This window comes from Hydra vulgaris, chromosome 12, assembly GCF_038396675.1.
Source record: "Hydra vulgaris chromosome 12, alternate assembly HydraT2T_AEP".
NCBI classification, from domain to species: Eukaryota; Metazoa; Cnidaria; class Hydrozoa; order Anthoathecata; family Hydridae; genus Hydra; species Hydra vulgaris.
Window position 1 is genome coordinate 69,046,926 of NC_088931.1, and position 20,851 is coordinate 69,067,776.

Consider the following 20,851-nt stretch of genomic DNA (forward strand, 5'->3'; position numbering starts at 1 on the left):
TACATATAAAATAGTTATTAAGGTATATTTATTTACCATGGGGAAATTGTAAGTGGAGCCTCACTAAATGTTTTAGCAAGTTAAATGGTTCCTACCAGAGGTAATTCTTTTATCAGAAATAACTCAAGATGCTTTGGCATTTTTTGCTGCTAAAGATTGAATGTTTAACCAAAACTTTAATTGATAGCATTGGTGGGATAAACCTTTTCCTGAAGGGCTGAGGCATACACACTTGTTTTTTTCTCATTGGCAGCTTTGAATGACCAATACAACAGATTAGGCAAATAACACATCATGACTCTTGTTTCAGGTCTCACTTATAATGAATTGAAAACCAACAAATGGGAGAGTGCAACTTCTTCAAGAATCACTGATTATGATCATGGTTTTCTACAGTTGGCATATTTGATCTGCTTGGAAAGCAGTAAGTTGTTTTGAACATTTTTTTAAACAGAACAAGCACACAATCTTTCGATTTTCATCATGAGTCTTTGCTTAATTTGGCATGGTGGCAATTCTCTAAATCAAACAGTAAATAACAATCTACTTATCTTAGAAATATTATTAATTATACTTACTTTACTTATTAATTAAAAACAATTAAAATCAAGGAAAAAATTTCTTAAATTAAAAGGAAATAATTCTTGAATAATTCTTTCCATATAAAGGACTTTAATTAGAAGGATTTAAATTAACGATACATGTCACAATTAAGGAAAATTTAGATAAGATCTTACTTAATGATACAACCCAAAAAATTATTTTTAATGTTCTTCAAAAAACTTCCTGCATATTGTAATGTAAAGTATCTTATCTAAATTTTGTAAATCAGTTATCTATTGGTTCTCTCACAGTTTTTTTGTTTTAAGAGAAATAAATATTCTTTATGTATGTATCCATAGAAAACTTTTTCTATATATTATATATATATATATATATATATATATATATATATATATATATATAATATATATATATATATATATATATATATATACATATATATATATATATACAAGAAGGCCCATAAGTCACTTTACATTTTAGAAATTAAATAACATTTTCTTAGAGTCTGTAAGTTAGTTCAGACTTACGAGTTAAGAAAGATAATGTCTCTTAAATAGCCTCCATTCTTGGCTTCACCAAGTCGAGCTCTTTCTAAGCTATTCTCCATGACACTTCTTAACATCTGAGGTAGGGAAAGAATTTCCTGCCGTATGTTTGCCTTAAGTTCCTGAATAGTTTGGGGCTTATTTGCATACACTTTGTCTTTAAGATATCCTTAAAGCCAAAAGTCTAGTGCTGTCAAATCAAGAGAATGCGTAGACCATTCAAAATTGAAATCACAAGAGATTATTGATCCTGAAACATTGCAGTTAACAACTGCATTGTGGCTCTAGCGGTAAGTGCAGTTGCTCTATCTTGTTGCAACCAATACCCTGCCATGTATGCTAACTGAGGTTAAACAAAACTTGCTAGCATGTCTCGATATCTCTCAGCAGTTACAGTCACAGCATTTTCATTTGCATCTTCAAAGAAGAAGGGCCCAATAACCCTATCAGATGTTATTCCACACCATGCTGTGACTTTAACCGGATCATTATTCACATGTCCATTCAATTGGAAATGAGCCTCATCTCCCATGATCAACTTGTGAATAAACTCATTGTCATTCCTTGCAGTTCTCTGAAACCTGACAGCATAGTTTAGTCGTTTTTGAAAGCTTGTGGTTGTAAAGATTGCACTAATTGAACCTAATTCAAAGAGACTTGCACGTGTAAGGGTACATGTGCAAATTTCTTTGAATGTGCTGCAGAGAACTCGGTGAGATGCCAAGTTCTTGAGAACATCGAGTGGATATGGTTGGGTTCTCTTCAATGTTACAGCTCGCAGCTTCAGTATTTTCACGTGTACGTACTGAACGACCTCGTTCACTTCTAGTCAATTCACTTACAGAGCCATGCTCTTGAAGATGCATCACTAGGTTCAATATTGCAGGCCTACTAGGGGGATGTCAAACATTGAAATGGCGCATATACAATCTTTGCGTTGCAACAATTAACCGTCTATTTTTAAAGTAAAATTCAATTATCTTCACTTGTTATTCTGTTGTAAACTTATCCATACCAAAAATCTCCAAAGATTATATTTTTTAATTCTGAAAAGGGAAATAGAAATATATTATTAGAAAAAAGTTATTTAATTTTTAAAATTTATATATATATATATATTAAGCCTTGTATTGAAGCATATGATGGCGCGCCATTTATCTATGCATTAAACCATTTAACATAAGCGGTAAGCCATTTTTAAAAACAAGAAATAGAAAAAAGTTTATTTTACTTTCTGTTTTTAAATCAAAAGAAAAAATTATTTCACAATCGTGGTGCAAATGCTTTTTACTACAATTAATTACTCCCTAATATTTTCTGCATGCACTGTTTCAAAAGACTGTTTAAATATTCCAATTGGAAAAAGTTTTAACGTAACATAATTGGCTTAACCTGAAGGTAAAATTACCATATTGTACATAAAATGCAAACAGTGTAAAGCTTCTTAACAAGACCTGAGATAGGAAAATATAGATTTTTATTTATAAAAACCACACTTAATCTAAATAAATAAATTCATTTCATAAATAATGATTCTTAATTTTTTATTAAAATATATTTATTTTCAAAATGTTGAAAACAGTAGTTAATTTACTAAAAAAAGAGCTGATTGTGTGAATAAGAGTTAAAAAACACATTGCATTTAGTGAATTAAAGACAAAACTCATCCAATATCATTATTATTTTAATTGAGTCATAAAATTGCAACATAAAAAAATCAATTTATTTAATAAATAAACAACTTACACCAACTAATTCTTTATCTAAATTATCTTTTGTACCAAGAAAAACCAAATAACTTTTAGTAACCTTTTCGTTAGCCGTTTTTGAATCACACTTTGAATTACACTTTGAATCAGAACCTTTAATCGCTACACCACTAATACTCATCACATGTTTCATATCAATTTGTATATACAATTCTTTGTCACGATTGGAATAAAAATCACCAGACCCACTATACATGCGTGCTTGTGATACACCACCATTTGATTTCGCACTTAAAGAAATCTGTGAGTCTAAAATTATTTGACTTTCTATTCCAATTTCTTCTAAAGTATCTGCATATAAAAAATAAAAAACTTAAGAAACACACTTGTATTCATAAAAAGACACAAATATAGATACTTAAAAAAAAATGTTTTTAAAAAAAAAGGAGGGGAAATTTATTGAAGAATGAAAAAAAAAAATTTTAAGATAAAATTGACCCTGTTTTTTTCACTATATGATTCATATCTTAACAAAGCCTTCAAAAAACAAAGAAAAATATTTTTTATTTTTTACCATTTCTTCACCAAGACTATAACCACAAATCATATTTAATGAACAAAATTATCATCACTGTTTATTTACTTTGGAGCACAATGAGTCAAACTGCACAGTAAGTCAAAAATAATGGCAAAAAAGAACCACAGTCTAATATGGACCACCTTAGATTTTGTTAAAATTTTGTTGGTTTATACCAACAAGAAAACAATTCTGAAATTTTTAGCATAAAACCTTTTGTGGTTCATATTTGAAAATTCTAATTTATCAAAAAATAAAAAACTTTTGTAGCAAAAGCATGGTTTTTGTAATTTTAATCTTAAAATTAAAATTACAAAAACCTAGTTTTTTTATTGCATACAACTATATACTTAAATTAGTAAAACTTTGTGCCATCAAAAACCATCGGTAACCTAGTATCAACACTGATTTTAATAGAAATTACATCGGTAACCTAGTATCAACACTGATTTTAATAGAACTTTTATTTTCTACTGATTTAATAGGCTTTAGTATTTTATAATCAGTGCTAGAAGTAATCCTTAAATTAAGCCTAAACTAAACTCAATTTTAAACAGACTTAGTCCTCCCCCTCCCTGTCCATTTATTACTTAACATGAACATTTTTGCCTATATCACTCTTACTTTAGAAGAACATGTTTCTTGATTAATTTTATCAGTTAGTACTAAAATTTCATCTTACACAGTGTGTCTGTTTTATGTCTGATGCATGAAGTGCTTTTGCACAAACACACTACAAAACATATACATATAAAAGCTATGACATAAAAGGCAGGCAAGTTATTGAATGTTTTTTTTATTTCTTTATTTTATATATAAAATTTATCATTTTATATTTATTTATTGTGTCTAAACTCATGGAAACCTTAGTTTATATTTCAAAATGGAATTTAAATATATCTTTTTAGATAATAATTAAAAATAAATGGCAAGTGCATTGTTAGATCTAAAATTTGAAAAAGATTAAATAAAGATTGTAATGAAGAAAAATTTACCAAAAAAAGAAAACTAAATTCATTTATTTATCATTTATTTATTTATTTGTATTTTAAAAAAATGTACAAAATACAAAATGGTGAGACAGGTAACTACTAAATTACTATTATGTAACATCAAAAAAAAAAAAAAGAAAAGAAAAATCAATATGAGTAAATGTGAAAAAACCAAGTTAGTAGATTGAGTGACAATTTAAATCATACAGTGAGGGCGAGTTCACTATGTGGTCAGAAAGTGAGTTCCATACTTTAATGAAAATGGTAAATCAACGAGATTATGTACACTTTTATAAGTCATATAAAGATCAAATTTAACTCTGCAATACTCAAAAGATTCTAGTTGGAAAACAATAAGTCTTGATAAGTAATCAGTGTATGTAATATGACACTTTTTGCAGACAATTATGGTAAAATATTTTTGAACTTTTTCTATGCAAGTTTTTTAAAATGATTAAAAAAATTTTAAAATTTTTCTATGCAAGTCTTTTAAAAGATGAAGGCTTCAAACTGGGGTGCAAGATTCTACAGCAGGCCGCACATAAACTTTGTAAGCTTTTAACAAAAGTTGAGAATAGTTAGAGATAAAGGATTTTAAAAGTAAGTAAATGTGAGAGTATGTTATGCTTGAAATACGAGAGCAGTGATTAGATTGGCATGGTCCAATGATTGCCAATCATTGGAGCATGCTTTTTCAAAGAGTTTACAAGATCAATGTTATTGTAATCATTTCTCTATGGCATTTCGATATGGCTGTTTCATATATTGAAATATATAAAACAGCCATATCGTTACCCTAGAATTGGTTTGTTCAATATCCACTTTTTACAGAAAATGAGTTACTGTTACAGAATTTCATTTTAAGATAAGCTTGTTTAATATCTACTATAAAATATACAGAATCTGCATTTCTTATCAAAATATTCATATTTCTTTTGTTCAAAATCTAAAAAAGAAAACATCAATTTATTAAATTTTGTTCAATACCTGGATATCTAGAAATCCAAAATGCTATTTTAATGCGTGATTTGTAATTGTGGTCTAACTTCCAAATCGTCATTAGTTCTGCTCTGTTTAATATCCAGCTAAGCCAATCACTGCGCCCGGTGAGGTCGCATGACAAGTTGTTTGATAAAAAGTTGTTGTCAGTTAGTCAACACTTATTATGGATAAATCTTTAGTAATTGAAAATAATAATAATATTATAAATGAAACTGAAACTATGAGTATGACAGAGGATAATTACAAGATCGAACATGTGGAACAAAGTAATACGTAACATTTACAGAGAAGAATGAAGATAGTTTAAATAAATCTTTGATTTCAGCAACAGAAAGTAAAGGAACATTAACTAAAAAAAGAAAAAGGACCCCAAAAAATTGGCAAAAAAATATAAGGAAAACAAAAAGAGAGAGGGGAGAAGAGTATGTTAATATTAAAGGATAACTACATCCTGCAAAAAAAAAGTTAAAGGAGGCTGTAAACGAAAATGCAGTCATAAATGCAGTGATTATTTTTCCAATGAAGAAAGATATCAAATAATGAAACAATTTCATAAACTGTTGAATGAGTAAAAGCTACATTTTTATAGTGAGTACACCATTAGGGGTGAACCATTTCGGAAGCGAATATACAAAGAAAAGAGCGGAAAATCACAAGTGTACAAGTATTATTTAGAACACAACAATACACATGTGCAAGTTTGTAAAGAATTTTTTTGTGGCACACTGAGCATCAGTCATCAACGTATAAATTACTTTCATGAAAAAATTCAAAATTAAACAACTTCTGTACCAAGATCACCACTTAAAGGTTGAAATGTCAAAAAACATACAACAAACAAAAAACTAGAAATGGTTAGAAATCACATTAAATTGTTTCCTGTTGTCGAATCACATTACTGCCATGCCAAAAGCAATAAGAAGTATTTAGATGGTGGTTTAACTTTCACAAAAATGTATGATCTGTACAAGGTTACAAATGAAAATTCTATAAAAGAAAACATTTACAGAATAGTCTTCAATGAGGAGTTTAATTTATCATATTTTAAACCTAAGAAAGATAGATGTGATGAATGCAAAGAGTATAAAATCCTTGAACAACCATCAGAGGAAAGAAAGTATCTGCAAAAATTGCACATCCAAAGGAAAAAATAGAAGGATTTGAGGAAAGGGCTGACAGATAATTAACGGTATAACAGCTGTAGTTTTTGATCTTGAAAAAATTTTTAACCTTCCAAAAGCTAATGTATCAAGCTTTTTTTATTTTAGTAAACTAAATGTTTACAATTTAACTGATCATTGTAGTATTATCCAAAGGGTATACAACAGCATATTTTTTTTTTTTGTTAATTCACCTCTCCAAGGCCGAGAAGGCCACTACATATGAGGAGGCTACTTAATTGTGGTTATAACCCTCTCTCAACTCTATAACTCCGAAACACGAACCTTGACGAGCAAGGCCGCTGCGTGGAGAAACAAGCTGAGCGTGGTACTACCAGGGACATGGTGGGATCGAACTCGGAACTTATTAAGCGAGCAATCTACCACCACACCACTACTGATGGTCCAAATACTTAAGCGAGAGATCTGGCAATAATATTGCTAGTGTAGTTGCGAAAATATTAAATAATATAGTAAAAGACATTCCATATATAAGTAAAATCAATCTGTAGTCGAACAGTTGCGCTCCACAAAATAAAAACTCAATAATGAGTTTAGTATTACTTAATTTTTTTAAATCAGAAGACAACAGTAAGATTAATTTTCAGAGCCAGGACACGGTAACTTACAAGAGATTGATGCAGCACACAGTGTTATAAAGCATTACACTAAAAATTTAGAAATATACAGTTCAATTGGCCTGATTAAAGTATTAAAAAACATGCCTATAAAATCAATTAATTTCAAAATCCTGCAGATGGTTACCACAGGTTTTCTGGACTATTAAAAACCAGCAACTTCTCTATTTTCTAAAAATCCTTACACAAAAATAAAACAAATTATGTACAATAAAAATACATTTTTAAAAGTCAATTTTAGAACATCTTTCAATGAAGACTTTGAATGTGTTAGAATTGGATATAAATGTAGTATAAGGAAACAAAAATCTACTGAATTACTGCAATTGCCAAAAGTTATGGCCCTAAAAATTTCACTATTGGAAAACAAAAAGAGAAATTCAGCCAAAATACTGAAGTATATTCCACATGAAATTGACAAACAATATTATGAATTGATTTTAAAAACTAAAAAACCCATAAAACAAAACCAAAAAACAAAGACAACTGCTTATAAGACTCTATGAAACCATAGTATTATAATATTATAATATTATAATACTACATAATATTATAATTATAATATAGTTCTTCAAACTGGTGATAACCTATATGTTTGCTTAAAGGAATTATTTTTGAGTTTATTTTTACTATGGTATTTCATTTGGTAAAATTGTTAAAGAAAACAAGATTATATATTACTTGTGATTAGTGTTACAAAATTTCATTAACCTGAAATTTTGTTCAATATCCTATTAAATTATCAAAGATTTTTATATATTTCAATTTATCAATAATTTTGAAGTAAAGATAGTACATTAAAACATCTATGCTATAAATACAAAATGAGAGCAGTAATAACCTCCAAAACCGTGTTTTACCAACAATTTGTAAACTGGTCTGTTGAACAAACCAATTCTAGGGTGAAGATATGTGTTCTGCCTATTTTAAATCTTTTTATATATAATAAATAATATAAATATTTAATATTATAAATATTTTTTAAAAATTTAAAAACTTTTGTGTTTCTTTCTGCATACTCTGATTGATAAAAGTTACTAGAAATGATTTGGGTTAGGATATGATTAAAATTTTATTTAAAAATGTTATCTAAATAAGCAACTAAACCGAGCAAGCTCTGCTGATCTAACATAGAAAATTTAAAGAAAACTTTAAATAACCTTCAACTTGCAATCCTAATTAATATACATGACAACATAAAGTCAAACAAAATTTTTTTTTAAAAACTCACTACTTAAACAACCAAATAACTCAATTCGAAGACAAGAGTGATTATTTGGTCCAAGAGCCAGAGGAATGATTTTTATACGTAGAGCATTGATAGGATATAAAAACCATCTGTATGCCACGTCAGCATTATTACTTACACCATCAAATATCTACAAATAAGATATATAAATTCTGATCAATAATTCTATATTTTCAAAAATATATATAAACAGTGCTCAAAAAGAGGCGTGATGTGGCAGGATACCAACCCGTCACCTTTTTATAAAGTATAAACTGTCCCACCACCTTTATATAAATCTCTCTATATAAGGATGATTAGGCGGGATGGTATTTTTAATTTACCAAATGCCAACCCGTTTTTTACCTCCGCTTCGAACACTGTATATACATATTATATATATATATATATATATAATAAATATATATATATATATATATTTATATATATATATATATATATATATATATATATATATATATATATATATATATATATATATATATGATGATGATTTAGTAATACAAGACAAATTGAAATAGGGTTTTAAAAAAAAAATATATATATATTTAAACATCTTTGCTTCCAACAAGGCTGCAAGCAACCACTAATTAAAGTTGGAAGTTACTGAAAGGAAAAAGATGAAGATTGTAGAGCATGATAACGATTGACGGTTGACATAAAGGATTGCAAATTATATGAATCAAGAAAGCAAGATGAAGGAAGCGAATTCCAAAAGGGCTGATGTTCGAGGAAAAAAACTAGACAAATAAGCGTTTTTTGAGCACTTAGGAACAGATACAGAAATAGGATGGCACTTACTTGAATGACGAGTAACACGAGAATGCATTTTAGTAGATGGCACAAGAGACGCTAGCTCTTTAGAGCAGTGCCCATTATAGTATTTGTAGAAAAGAGAAAGAGAAGCAACATTACGACAATGTGATAATGCCTAGAGGTTGGCTGCAAGAGCAGGTCCAATTATGTTTACAATGCACTTTTGCACCTTGTCTAAAAGAGAAAGTGCATCATTAGAAAATCTGCCCCAGATATGGCAACACTATTCCATACAAGGCCGGATTTGAGATTTATAGAGATAGAGAATAGAATCTTAAGTAAGAAAGTGACAAGCTTGATAAAGGGATGCAACCTTAGCAGGTGCTAATTTTGCAACTGATTTGATATATGGTTTCCAAGAAAGATTGAAAGTAAGAGTTAATCCTAGAAGATGAAGAGTGGATGACTCATCGAGTACATCACCGTTCATAAATATAGGAAGATCTAAATTATTGCAATAACGATTGGCTGAAAAAAATTAAGTTTTATCTGAATTAAAGTTCACCAGCCACTGTGAGCCCCATGCTGTAGCAGAAGTGAGATCCTTTTCAAGCTCAAATGCCCCCTCCAAGCAATCAGAGGGTGTTGGTTTTTTATCACGACAAGAATAAATGGTAGTATCATCAGCAAACAATGCCACCTTAGATGTGAGAATATCTGGAAGATCGTTAATGTAAATTAAAAAGAGTATAGGGCCAGGATAGAACCTTGAGGAACCCCTGAAGTTACAGAATAAGAAGAAGAGTGCTGTTCATCGAGGACAACTTTTATACTACAATTGGAAAGTAAAAATTCAATAATCTTAAAGATGTTGCCGGATACACCATAAGAAGAAAGCTTATGGAGAAGACCAGCATGCCAAACTTTTTCGAAAGCTTTTGAAATGTCAAGAGCGATGGCCTTAACCTCTCCACCTTTATCTAATGCGCGATAAAACCTATTAGTTATTACTGTTAGCAAATTAGCTGTAGAACGAGAAGATCGAAATCCATATTGATGGTCAGAAAGTAAGTTATTAGATTCAAAATGAGAAATTAAGTGTTTGTTAATTAAAGATTCAAAAACCTTGCTTATGATAGGAAGAAGACTAATGGGACGGTAGTTAGACGAATCAGATTGCTCTCCAGAATTTTTGAAGATGGGGATAACAGATGCCGCTCTCCAGCAGGTTGGAAAACAAGACTCTGATAAGCACATGTTGAATAGTTTTGAGAGTATAGACGACAGCTCTGGAGAACACTTCTGCAAAACAATAACAGGTATGTTGTCCGGGCCACAAGCTGTAGAAGAGTTTAGGCAGGAAATCACTTTAGATACAGAAGCTGGAGTGATATGAATGTCAAGCAATGGATCAATCTGTTTGTTGGCAATATCAGGTAAAACACAACTAGTGGAATCAAGAGATGATATTGATGAAAAGTTCTTAGCAAACAATTCAGCTTTGTCTTTAGGTGAGGTGACAAAGTCTGAACCATACAAGAGAGGTGGAATTAAAGGTTTGCCCTTATTATTGATATTATTAAAGATTCTCCAGAAGTCACGAGAGTCCAATTTTTTAGATGAGATACGAGATTTCATGACTTGAGAATCGCGGGTTTTGGCGTTAGACAAAACCTTTTTACAATTGTTTCTGGCAGTAATAAACAGACGTCTGCTTTCTGGAGAATTGTTTTGCTAATAAATATGGAAGTAACGGTTTCGATTGGCAATCGCAGCACCTCAGTGTGAGGAAAACCATGGAGGAGAGTGAGGCTTGATATAATAATTTAATAAATGCTTCCTTTAAAATAAGCACCAACACGATTTCATTTTAAAGATAAGCACTATTATAAACTTTCAAAAATGTTTATATATATATACTGCTTTGACATCAATTTTAAATGACAAAATTTAAAAGACATTTTATTTAAATACTAAATAAAACAGTTAAAATAAAAACAGAATAAATAACGTTTTATTTAAATTCTTATTTAAATAGTTTAAATAAAAAATGAAAAAATAACATCAAATTTAAATTTTAAATTAAATTATAAAAATAAAAGCAGCAAAACAAACATTTTTATAAAAATTTTATTTAAATAAAACTTTATTTAAATAAAGCAATTGAAATAAAAATAAAAAAACCAACATATTTAATTTATAAATATGAATAAGTTGTAAGTTTATTTAGGTTGTCAACAAATCAATTAAATTAAAAACAGAAAAACAATATATCGACTTAATTATCATTTTAAGTTGCTTTTTTTTTTAACAATTTTTTTTGTTTTATTAAAAGAAAAAAACATAAAATTGTTTTCATTACATTTGTTTATTTTGTACTTTTGGTTTAATAAAAAATGGCTTTAAGTTATTTGACACTTTTAGATAATAAATCTCTGAATATTTTTATAAAAGTAGATCAACCAGGGTCTCAAAAAATTGATGTTTCTTCAAAAGAAAATGAAGATTAAAGAAGTAACAGAAAAACTATTGGAACAAATCATGATTGTATCCATTTATTAGACAATAGACTTTTGACAAATACAATATTGTCAAATGGATGTCAAGATTGTCAAAATGGATTTCAACAAACTTGTCGAATCAGCAATAATCATAGTTGGCTTGCAATTAGATTAAGAAAATTTACACTAATTAAAGATATAAGAACAATTAATAAACAACTTGGTGTCAATGAAATTGGAAGGGAAAAGAAATTTTGTTCAATTTTTACCAAAGATGAAGAAGAGTCGCTAGTCTTTTATATAAAAAAAAACAATTATATTGTTTATTATATATTATATTATATTAGATAAAAAAAACAATTACATTGTGTCTATAAATTGATGATCTTGCCACTTTTAAATTTTAATAGCCTTGTTAACCTTACTTTTATGGAAACACAGCGTGTATTGTTCAAATCGATTGAAAGACAAGCAAACACTATCATACACTCCACTGCCATACACTCCATACTAATGTTTCTTCTGTTTAGATTATGTGACACTTTTATTTTTTAACCCAGATACATATTGAATTTTTCGAGACATCATACTTTTGACATCATCATTTTATAGGTGTTCTAAAAAGATGGTAGAGTTATCTTAATTCTTGTGTTTCCTTATTTTCTTAATCTCTCTACTTTCTCTATGTTATTTATCTTTCTAACTCAATTAAATCCGATTTTTTTTCTTTTCACAATCACACTGCAAACCACAAAACAAAGCATTTTTAGTTCATTAGTATTTTTAGTTCATTGAGAAATATTTTATTTCAATAGCTTCAGTTCTCTAATTGAGATCGAAAATTCAGTTGTTGCAAAATAACTTTTAGGCTAGTTAGTTGTGCTGTTGTTTAAATGTCTGGGTAAATATTAAAGCAGATTTAATTTTTATTAAGATTTTTATGTTTCAAATTTCACACTTTTAGACATACAAACTATATATATATATATATATATATATATATATATATATATATATATATATATATATATATATATATATATATATATATATATATATATATATATATATATATATATATATATATATATATATATATATATATATATATATATATTCTCCTAATATTTCCCTGTAATTCCCTATTTCAGTATGACATAAGGAGCTGCAAGGAATTTTTATGTCTAAAAGTGTTATATTTGGAACATAAAAATCTTAATAAAAATTAAATCTGCTTTAATATTTACCCAGACATTTATATATATATATATATATTTTTAAAAACTGTAAAAAGTTTTAATGTACATCAAAGAGTACTACTATTATGAAGATTTTTATATATACTTGTGCATCATTTTACCAAAGGTTTATTGTTTTTAAAGACACTAAAACCACACAGGTGTTATATTGGAAGCAAAATAATTATTGAAACAAAAATTTTATTTAGTATTTTTTTGAATTTTTGTGGAGAAAAATAAAATTTTGGTAAGTTTAAATCAAAAACTATATTTACATATATAACTCATAAGATATTTACATATGTAACACAAAGTACATGTAACCCATGAGTTTTGATTAATTGAATAAAATTTATTAATTTATAGCAAAAAGCATGTTGTTAAAAAAAATTAGATAATTTCTAAAAGAAAATTAGTTGTGAATTTGGTAAATAATGGTAAGACCTACTGAGAAGTTAATAAGCAAATTTGAATTCCTTTTCAAACAGTCAGCAACATTATAAAAAAGTATAATTTGACATTATTTTACAAGTCAAGCAAAACAGATTTGAAGTTGCTCAAAAGATCGCAGACAAAGTTAAATACGACAATAAAGTCATAATTTCAGCTCAAACTATCCGAAATAGAATCAGAGAGCAAGGATTTTATAGTTGAGTATGTCACAAAAAACAAAATTGATTGTAAAACATGTAAAGTGATGATCATTATTTGCAAAATAGTATGTTGACAAGACTATTGAGTACTGGAAAAAAGTAATTTAGAGTGATGGTTCCTAGATTAACCTAATCTCATAGGATGGACAGCAAAAAGTTTGGCAAAAATAAGGCGAGGCATACAAATTGTGTTAAAAGAGAGGAACAGTAAAACAATGGTGTGGTGAGGAGCTGGAAAATTGACTTTCATTGAAAAAAATTAACGCAAATTCATATATAGATATTTTAGAGCAAAATTTGAATCTCTCTGCTTCTAAATTTAGATTCTGAAATAACTTCATCTTTCAACAAGATAATGATCCAAAACATTCTGCCATAGTAACATAGGAATATTTTCAAAAGAATGATATTAATGTGATGGAATGGCCTGCCCAGTCCCCTAACCTTAATCCCATTGAAAATTTGTGGTACATTCTAGACCAGAAAACTGGAGATCAAGCTTACAGAAGACAAAATGATCTAAAAGCAGCCATAGATGAAGAATCGGAGAAAATAACTCCAAAAGAAACCAAATCTGTTGTGGAACCCATGCCGAGAGGTCTGCAAGCAGTTATTCTAGAAAAGGGTGACCCAACTAAATATTGGAAAGTAATTTTTTGTCTAAATTTGGAAATTTTTATTATTTGTGCCATTATTTTTTTTGCAAGAAAATATTTGATGAGTATAAGTACAGTTGATTTTTCTAAGTCATATGAACTTATATTTGAAAATTTTTAAATACAATGCTTCAATATAATGTTATTTTCAAATAATCTTAAGTAAGTAATTTTAATTTTAAGATAATTAAGTCCTTGAAAGCAAAAATTAAACACTGTTTTGTAATCAATTTAAAAAAAAAGTTTGTGCCATTTAACTTTTCATCTACTGTATATATATATATATATATATATATATATATATATATATATATATATATATATATATATATATATATATATATATATATATATATATACATATATATATATATATATATATATATATATATATATATATATATATATATATATATATATATATATATATATATATATATATAATTATATATATATATAATATGTATATATATACCCTGCATAGATAAATATATATATATATATATATATATATATATATATATATATATATATATATATATATATATATATATATATATATATATATATATATATAATTCTTTATCATCTGAATCCCCCTATCATCGTACCTCTTACAACTACCTTAAAGCTGACTGGGACTCTTTCCGTGATTTTCTTCGTGATGACCCTTGGGTAGAAATCTTTTGTCTTTGTGTTGACAAATGTGCTTCTTACATAACTTCGTGGATACAGGCTGGCATGGAATCTTTTATTCCCTCTTGACCATTCCAGGTCAAGCCTCACCCTTATCCATAGTTTTCCTCTTATTGTGCTGCTGCAATTTCAAATCGAAACCGCTACTTCCATATCTATCAGCAAATCAATTCTCCAGAGAAGAGACGTCTATTTATTACTGCTAGAAACCATTGTAAAAAGGTATTGTCTAACACCAAAGCATGCTATTCTCAGGTCATGAAATCTCGTATTTCATTACAAAAAATAGACTCTCGTGACTTCTGGAGAATTTTTATAGAATCAATAACAAGAGAAAATCTTTAATTCCAGTACTCTTGTATGGTTTAAACTTTGTCACCTCGCCTAAAGGCAAAGCTGAACTGTTTGCTAAGAACTTTTCATCAATATTATCTCTTGATATAGCCATCAAACAGGTTGATCCATTGCTTGACACTCACATCACTCTAGCTTCTGTATCTAAAGTGATTTCCTGCTTAGACACTTCTACAGCTTATGGCCCAGACAACATACCTGTTAGAGTCTTGCAGAAGTGCTCTCTGGAGTTGTCATCTATACTTTCAAAACGATTCAACAAGTGCTTATCAGAGTCTTATTTTCCAGCCTGCTAGAAAGCAACATCTGTTATCCCTATTTTCAAAAACTCTGTAGAGTGATCTGATTTGTCTAACTGCAATCCCATTAGTCTTCTTCCTATCATAAGCAAGGTTTTTGAATCTTTAACTAACAAACACTTAATCTCTCATCTTGAATCTAATAACTTACTTTCTGATAATCAACATGATTTCGATCTTCTCATTCTACAGCTGATTTGCTAACAGTGATAACCAATAGGTTTTAACGTGCATTAGATAAAGGTGGAGAGGTTAAGGCCATCTTTCTTGACATTTTTAAAGCTTTTGATAAAGTTTGGCATGCTGGTCTTCAAAATAAACTTACTTCTTATGGTTTATCTGTTTTATCTTTAAGATTATTAATTCCTTCTTTTCCAATCAAAGTATAAAAGTTGTCCTCATCAAACAGCATTCTTCTTCTTATTCTGTAACTTCAGGGGTTCCTCAAGGTTCTATCCTTGGCCCTATACTCTTTTTAATTTACATTAACGATCTTCCAGATATTCTCACATCAAAGGTGGCATTATTCGCTGATGATACTACCATTTATTCTTGTCATGATAAGAACCCAACGCTCTCTGATTGCTTGGAAGGGGTTCACAGTGGCTGGTGAACTTTAATTCAAATAAAACTCAATTTTTTAGATTTTCCTATATTTATGAACGGTAATGTACTCGATGAGTCATCTACTCTTCATCTTCTAGGATTAACTCACTTCCGATCTCTCTTGGAAACCATATATCAAATCTGTTGCAAAATTAGCATCTGCTAAGGTTGCAAATCTTTATCAAGCTTGACACTTTCTTACTCTGGATTCTATTCTCTACCTCTGTAAATCTCAAATCAGGCTTTGTATGGAATAATGCTGCCATATCTGGGGCAGATCCTCTGATGATGCCCTACCCTTTTAGACAAGGTGCAAAAACGCATTGTAAACATAGTTGGAGCTGCTCTTGCAGCCAACCTCCAATCATTATCACATCATTGTGACGTTGCTTCTCTTTCACTTTTCAACAGATACTATAATGGGCACTACTCTAAAGAGCTAGCGTCTCATGTGCTATTTACTAAAATTCAATCTTGTATTACTCGTCATTTAACCAAGTCTCATCCTTTTTCTGTGTCTGTTTCTAAGTGCTTCTAAAATTCTTATTTATATAGTTTTTTTCCTCAAATGTCAGTTCTTTGGAATTCGCTTCCTTTATCTTGCTTTCCTGATTCATATAATTTGCAATCCTTCAAGTCATCTGTCAATCGTTATTTTGCTCTACCATCTTCATCTTTTCTCTTCCAATTACTTCCAACGCTAATTAGTGGTTGCTTGCACCCTTGTTGGAAGCGAAGATGTTAAAAAAATAAATAAATATATTCAGGGTGGCACAAAACTACCAAAATGGTTTGAATGTGTAATAACTTTTTTATTTAATGGTTAATTAATATTATAATTTTTTGTTATACAATATGTTAATGGGAAATATTTTTAACTTAAGTTTGAAAAATTATGTCCCAAAAGTGGTTGCTATTTTCAGCTTGGCACATTCATGCTCTTTCCAGTACATTTTGCATAACTTTTCGTAAAATTTCCTGTGTTATGGCTTGAATTTAATTGTGAATGGTTTATTTTAGCTGTGGTATGGTCGCTGGCATATTTAAGTATATCCTTTCCTTCAAATAACTCCAAAGAAAACAATCTGTTAAATCTGGTGAACATGGAGAGTAGTAAAAATCACTTCCAAGCAAAATAATGCTTTTGCCAAAAAGGTTGTATAACAGAGCCATTGCGTCCCTTGCAGTGAGGGCTGTGGCTCCATCTTGTTGGAATCACAACTGTGGATGGTTTTCTACAGCTGGCTTCAAAAAATTGTCTGGCATATTCGATATTCCGCACCATTAATCATAACTGAGGTATCATGTACATTTTCAAAAAAATATGGACCAATGATCCTTTCAGACAATACACCATACCAAACAGTACACTTAAGTGGGTGTAATTGTTGCAGATGAACTGTTCTTGGATTCTCTGTAGCCAATATTCTGCAATTTTGCTTGTTTATGAAACCATTCAATAGGAAATGGGCTTCATTGCTCATAATGAAATTGTTAATGAAATTGCAATTTTCTTTATACCATAATGAAATGGCATAATCAAGCTATCCTACACTGCGCAACATAATGATAAGACACCCCAAAAATATTTATGAAACTCTACTATACATTTATATTTAAAAACTAACTTTTATAGTAAATGAGAGCAAAAGGATTACAAGACTAAACAACATTTTAAAAAATTTATTTTAAACCTAACTCACATTTTATTAAAAAAAAACTGTTTTTTTAGTGCAACAAAATTATAAGACACTTTTAGAAAAAATTCATATAAATTGTCATTTATATAAAAAGACATCTCAATTTTAAACAATCAATTGTGAGTACTTTAAATGTTTTTTTGAACCACTTTAATCATTCTAGTTTGTAAAGAATCATACAACTTTTTTATGTACGAAATGTCAATTGCATCCCATGCAGATGCGATGGATGATTTCAAGTCAGCTAGTGAACTATATTGTTTACCACCTTTAAACAGTATTGTTTGTTTACCACCTTTAAACATGTGACAGCTGTGCCCAAGCATTCTCAATAATGTTCAGGTCTGGAGATTTAGCTGGCCACTTCAATTTTTCAATTTTACTGCTGTTGAAATATTCCTTTACTATCTTAGCTGTATGAATGCTAGCATTATCTTGCTGAAAAACAAAATTTTCACCACCTATTACAGATCCTTCATGTCTTAAAAATTCTTGAACAATTAAAAGATAATCCTTAGCCTTCATTTTTCCATCAATAAAATGAATCTTTGATTTACCCAATCACGTACCAAATCATTACACCACCTACCACCCATTTGACGTCATTGCTATGTTACTGGTTCTTTACGCAAACTGTGAAAATAATAATTCCATCAATCCAGCCCATCAAGATAAAATCATTTTTAATCAGAAAGTACTACTTGTTGCCACTCTTCTTTCCATGTTACATGGTCCTTTGCAAAGGTTTTTCAATTGTTTATGTGATTTGTTGTCAAAGGTGGTTTTCGCTGAAGTTTTTTGCGCAAAATGTGGAAAGCATCATGAATAACTCTCTGAACTGTACGTAAATTAACAACTGCACCTGCTTCTGCAGCAATTTGATGTGCAGTTAATAAAGAATTTGAAGCTTGTCTCAACAACCTTCGCCTATCACGGTCACTTAATGTTGATGGACGTCCAGGACTTTTTTTTATTCCATACATATGAAGACTATTAACGTAGTTTTTAATCATCGTTCAGCTGAATCCAATAGCTCTAGCCGTGTAACTAACGGAGTGACCCATTTTCGATAAGTTAGAGAGCACTTTTTGAACTGAACTGAACGGTGCAGCATGGCCCATTATTAATTAATTTGTAATTTTATACTTGTTAAAAAAAAATCTAAACTAAATTTTTGACAGTTCACAAATATTTACAGTTAAATAATTGTCTGTCGTGTTTACATCAAATAAATATTCTTAATTGCCCCTCAACTGTAGTTGCAAATAAAACAATTATTGTAAAACTGTCTTATAATTTTGTCGCACTGAAAAAACGTTATTTTTTTTTTTTAAAATGCGAGTTACGTTAAAAATAAATTTGTAAAAATGTTGTTTAGTGTTGTAAACCCTTTACTTTCATTTACAATAAAAATTAATTTTTAAATATAAATGTAGAGTAGAGTTTTATAAATCTTTTTGGGGTGTCTTATCATTATGTCACGCAGTGTAGGAACGGACCTCCGCAATAGCTGACCATTGTCAGCTATTGCGGAGGTCATAATGATAAGACACCCCAAGGTGAGGATTGTGTTTATCGTCATTTTGATTAAAAAAACAACAATAAACACAATTGACTATGGTCTAAACAATTAACCAATTGTTTATAAAATTCAACAATTGTTGATTGCTGTTGTGTTGTGTAGTGTTCCATTTCAAATTTCCCAAGTTTTCTTCACAAAATTCTGAAATAAAAATAAAAATATATCAATTTAAAAAGTTATTAAACATTCAAATTATAACATTAGATTTGCGCCACCCTATATATATATATATATATATATATATATATATATATATATATATATATATATATATATATATATATATATATATATATATATATATATATATATGTATATATATATATGTATATATATATATGTATATATATATATGTATATATATATATATATATATATATATATATATATATATATATATATATATATATATATATATATATATATATATATATATATATATATATATATATATATATATATATATATATATATAACTGGATTCCAATAAGTTTATTACAAATATATGACACTTTTTATAGCCATATCTAACTTCTCATGTCTTTGTGATTATTCCAACAATTCTTTCCATATTTTGACTATGACAAGGATAATTTGGAATACTCAATTGGCTTTCAAAATATCTTCATTTGAAAAGACATTCAGCAAATGGGGTAAATCAACTTTCTCAATATTTCAATTTACCAATTCACTGTAATCTTTGACTTTAGAGTGGCAGGAAGTTAAAAATGTCTATTGTGTTTGTGAGCCACTGAGCACGATGAATGTTTCCAGGAGAAATTTTGGATATTTTATTTGAAACCTTTTTTAATTGAATAGACAAACCTCTTCTAATTGAAGACAGCAGATGCTGTAAAGATATTTTTGATTTAAGCTTAATGTACAGAGGATGTTTTCAGTAAGTAAATGAAAAATACCTTTTACTTGTTCGAAAGGAACAATGTTAAATTAGTTAAGTCTTCTATTATTTTTTTACCAATATCTCCTTTAAATGATGCTGGGCCAGAATATTCATCTAATTCAATACTTTCCTCAAACTCATACAAAATATCTTCAATAATGCGATCCATACCTTTCTCATTCAACTGCTGTTGCTTTGTTTCAGCATTTTTTAAAGTAGATGAAAAAAAAGCAACCACCCTATCCAGTTATGTTTAGGATTTAAAAAGTAAATATAAAAAATAATATTAGACAAAAAATAAATTAGTTGATAATTTGTTTCACTAGAGCACTCCTTTTATAGATAGGAATAACTTTAGCTGTTGCAAAGACATCTGAAAAAAGCCCTTTTTCAAAAGAGTTATTCAATATGGTACGGAAAGGTTTGGAAATACCGTGGGAAATAAGTTTAAGAAAATATGTGGGGACAGT

At 28.9% G+C, this 20,851-nt stretch overlaps 1 protein-coding gene across 2 annotated transcripts in view; it reads right to left on the bottom strand.

Moving 5' to 3' along the window:
- The window catches only part of LOC136088960 (uncharacterized), a 159,409-nt gene that overhangs the window by 46,962 nt on the left and 91,596 nt on the right, over positions 1-20,851 (bottom strand). For both annotated transcript variants that reach the window (XM_065814245.1, XM_065814246.1), the window contains exons 4-5: positions 8,422-8,569; positions 2,859-3,172 (exon numbers count right to left, since the gene is read on the bottom strand). In XM_065814245.1, coding sequence (XP_065670317.1) covers positions 2,859-3,172; positions 8,422-8,569 — 462 coding nt within the window. The remainder of the gene's footprint in view (positions 1-2,858; positions 3,173-8,421; positions 8,570-20,851) is intronic.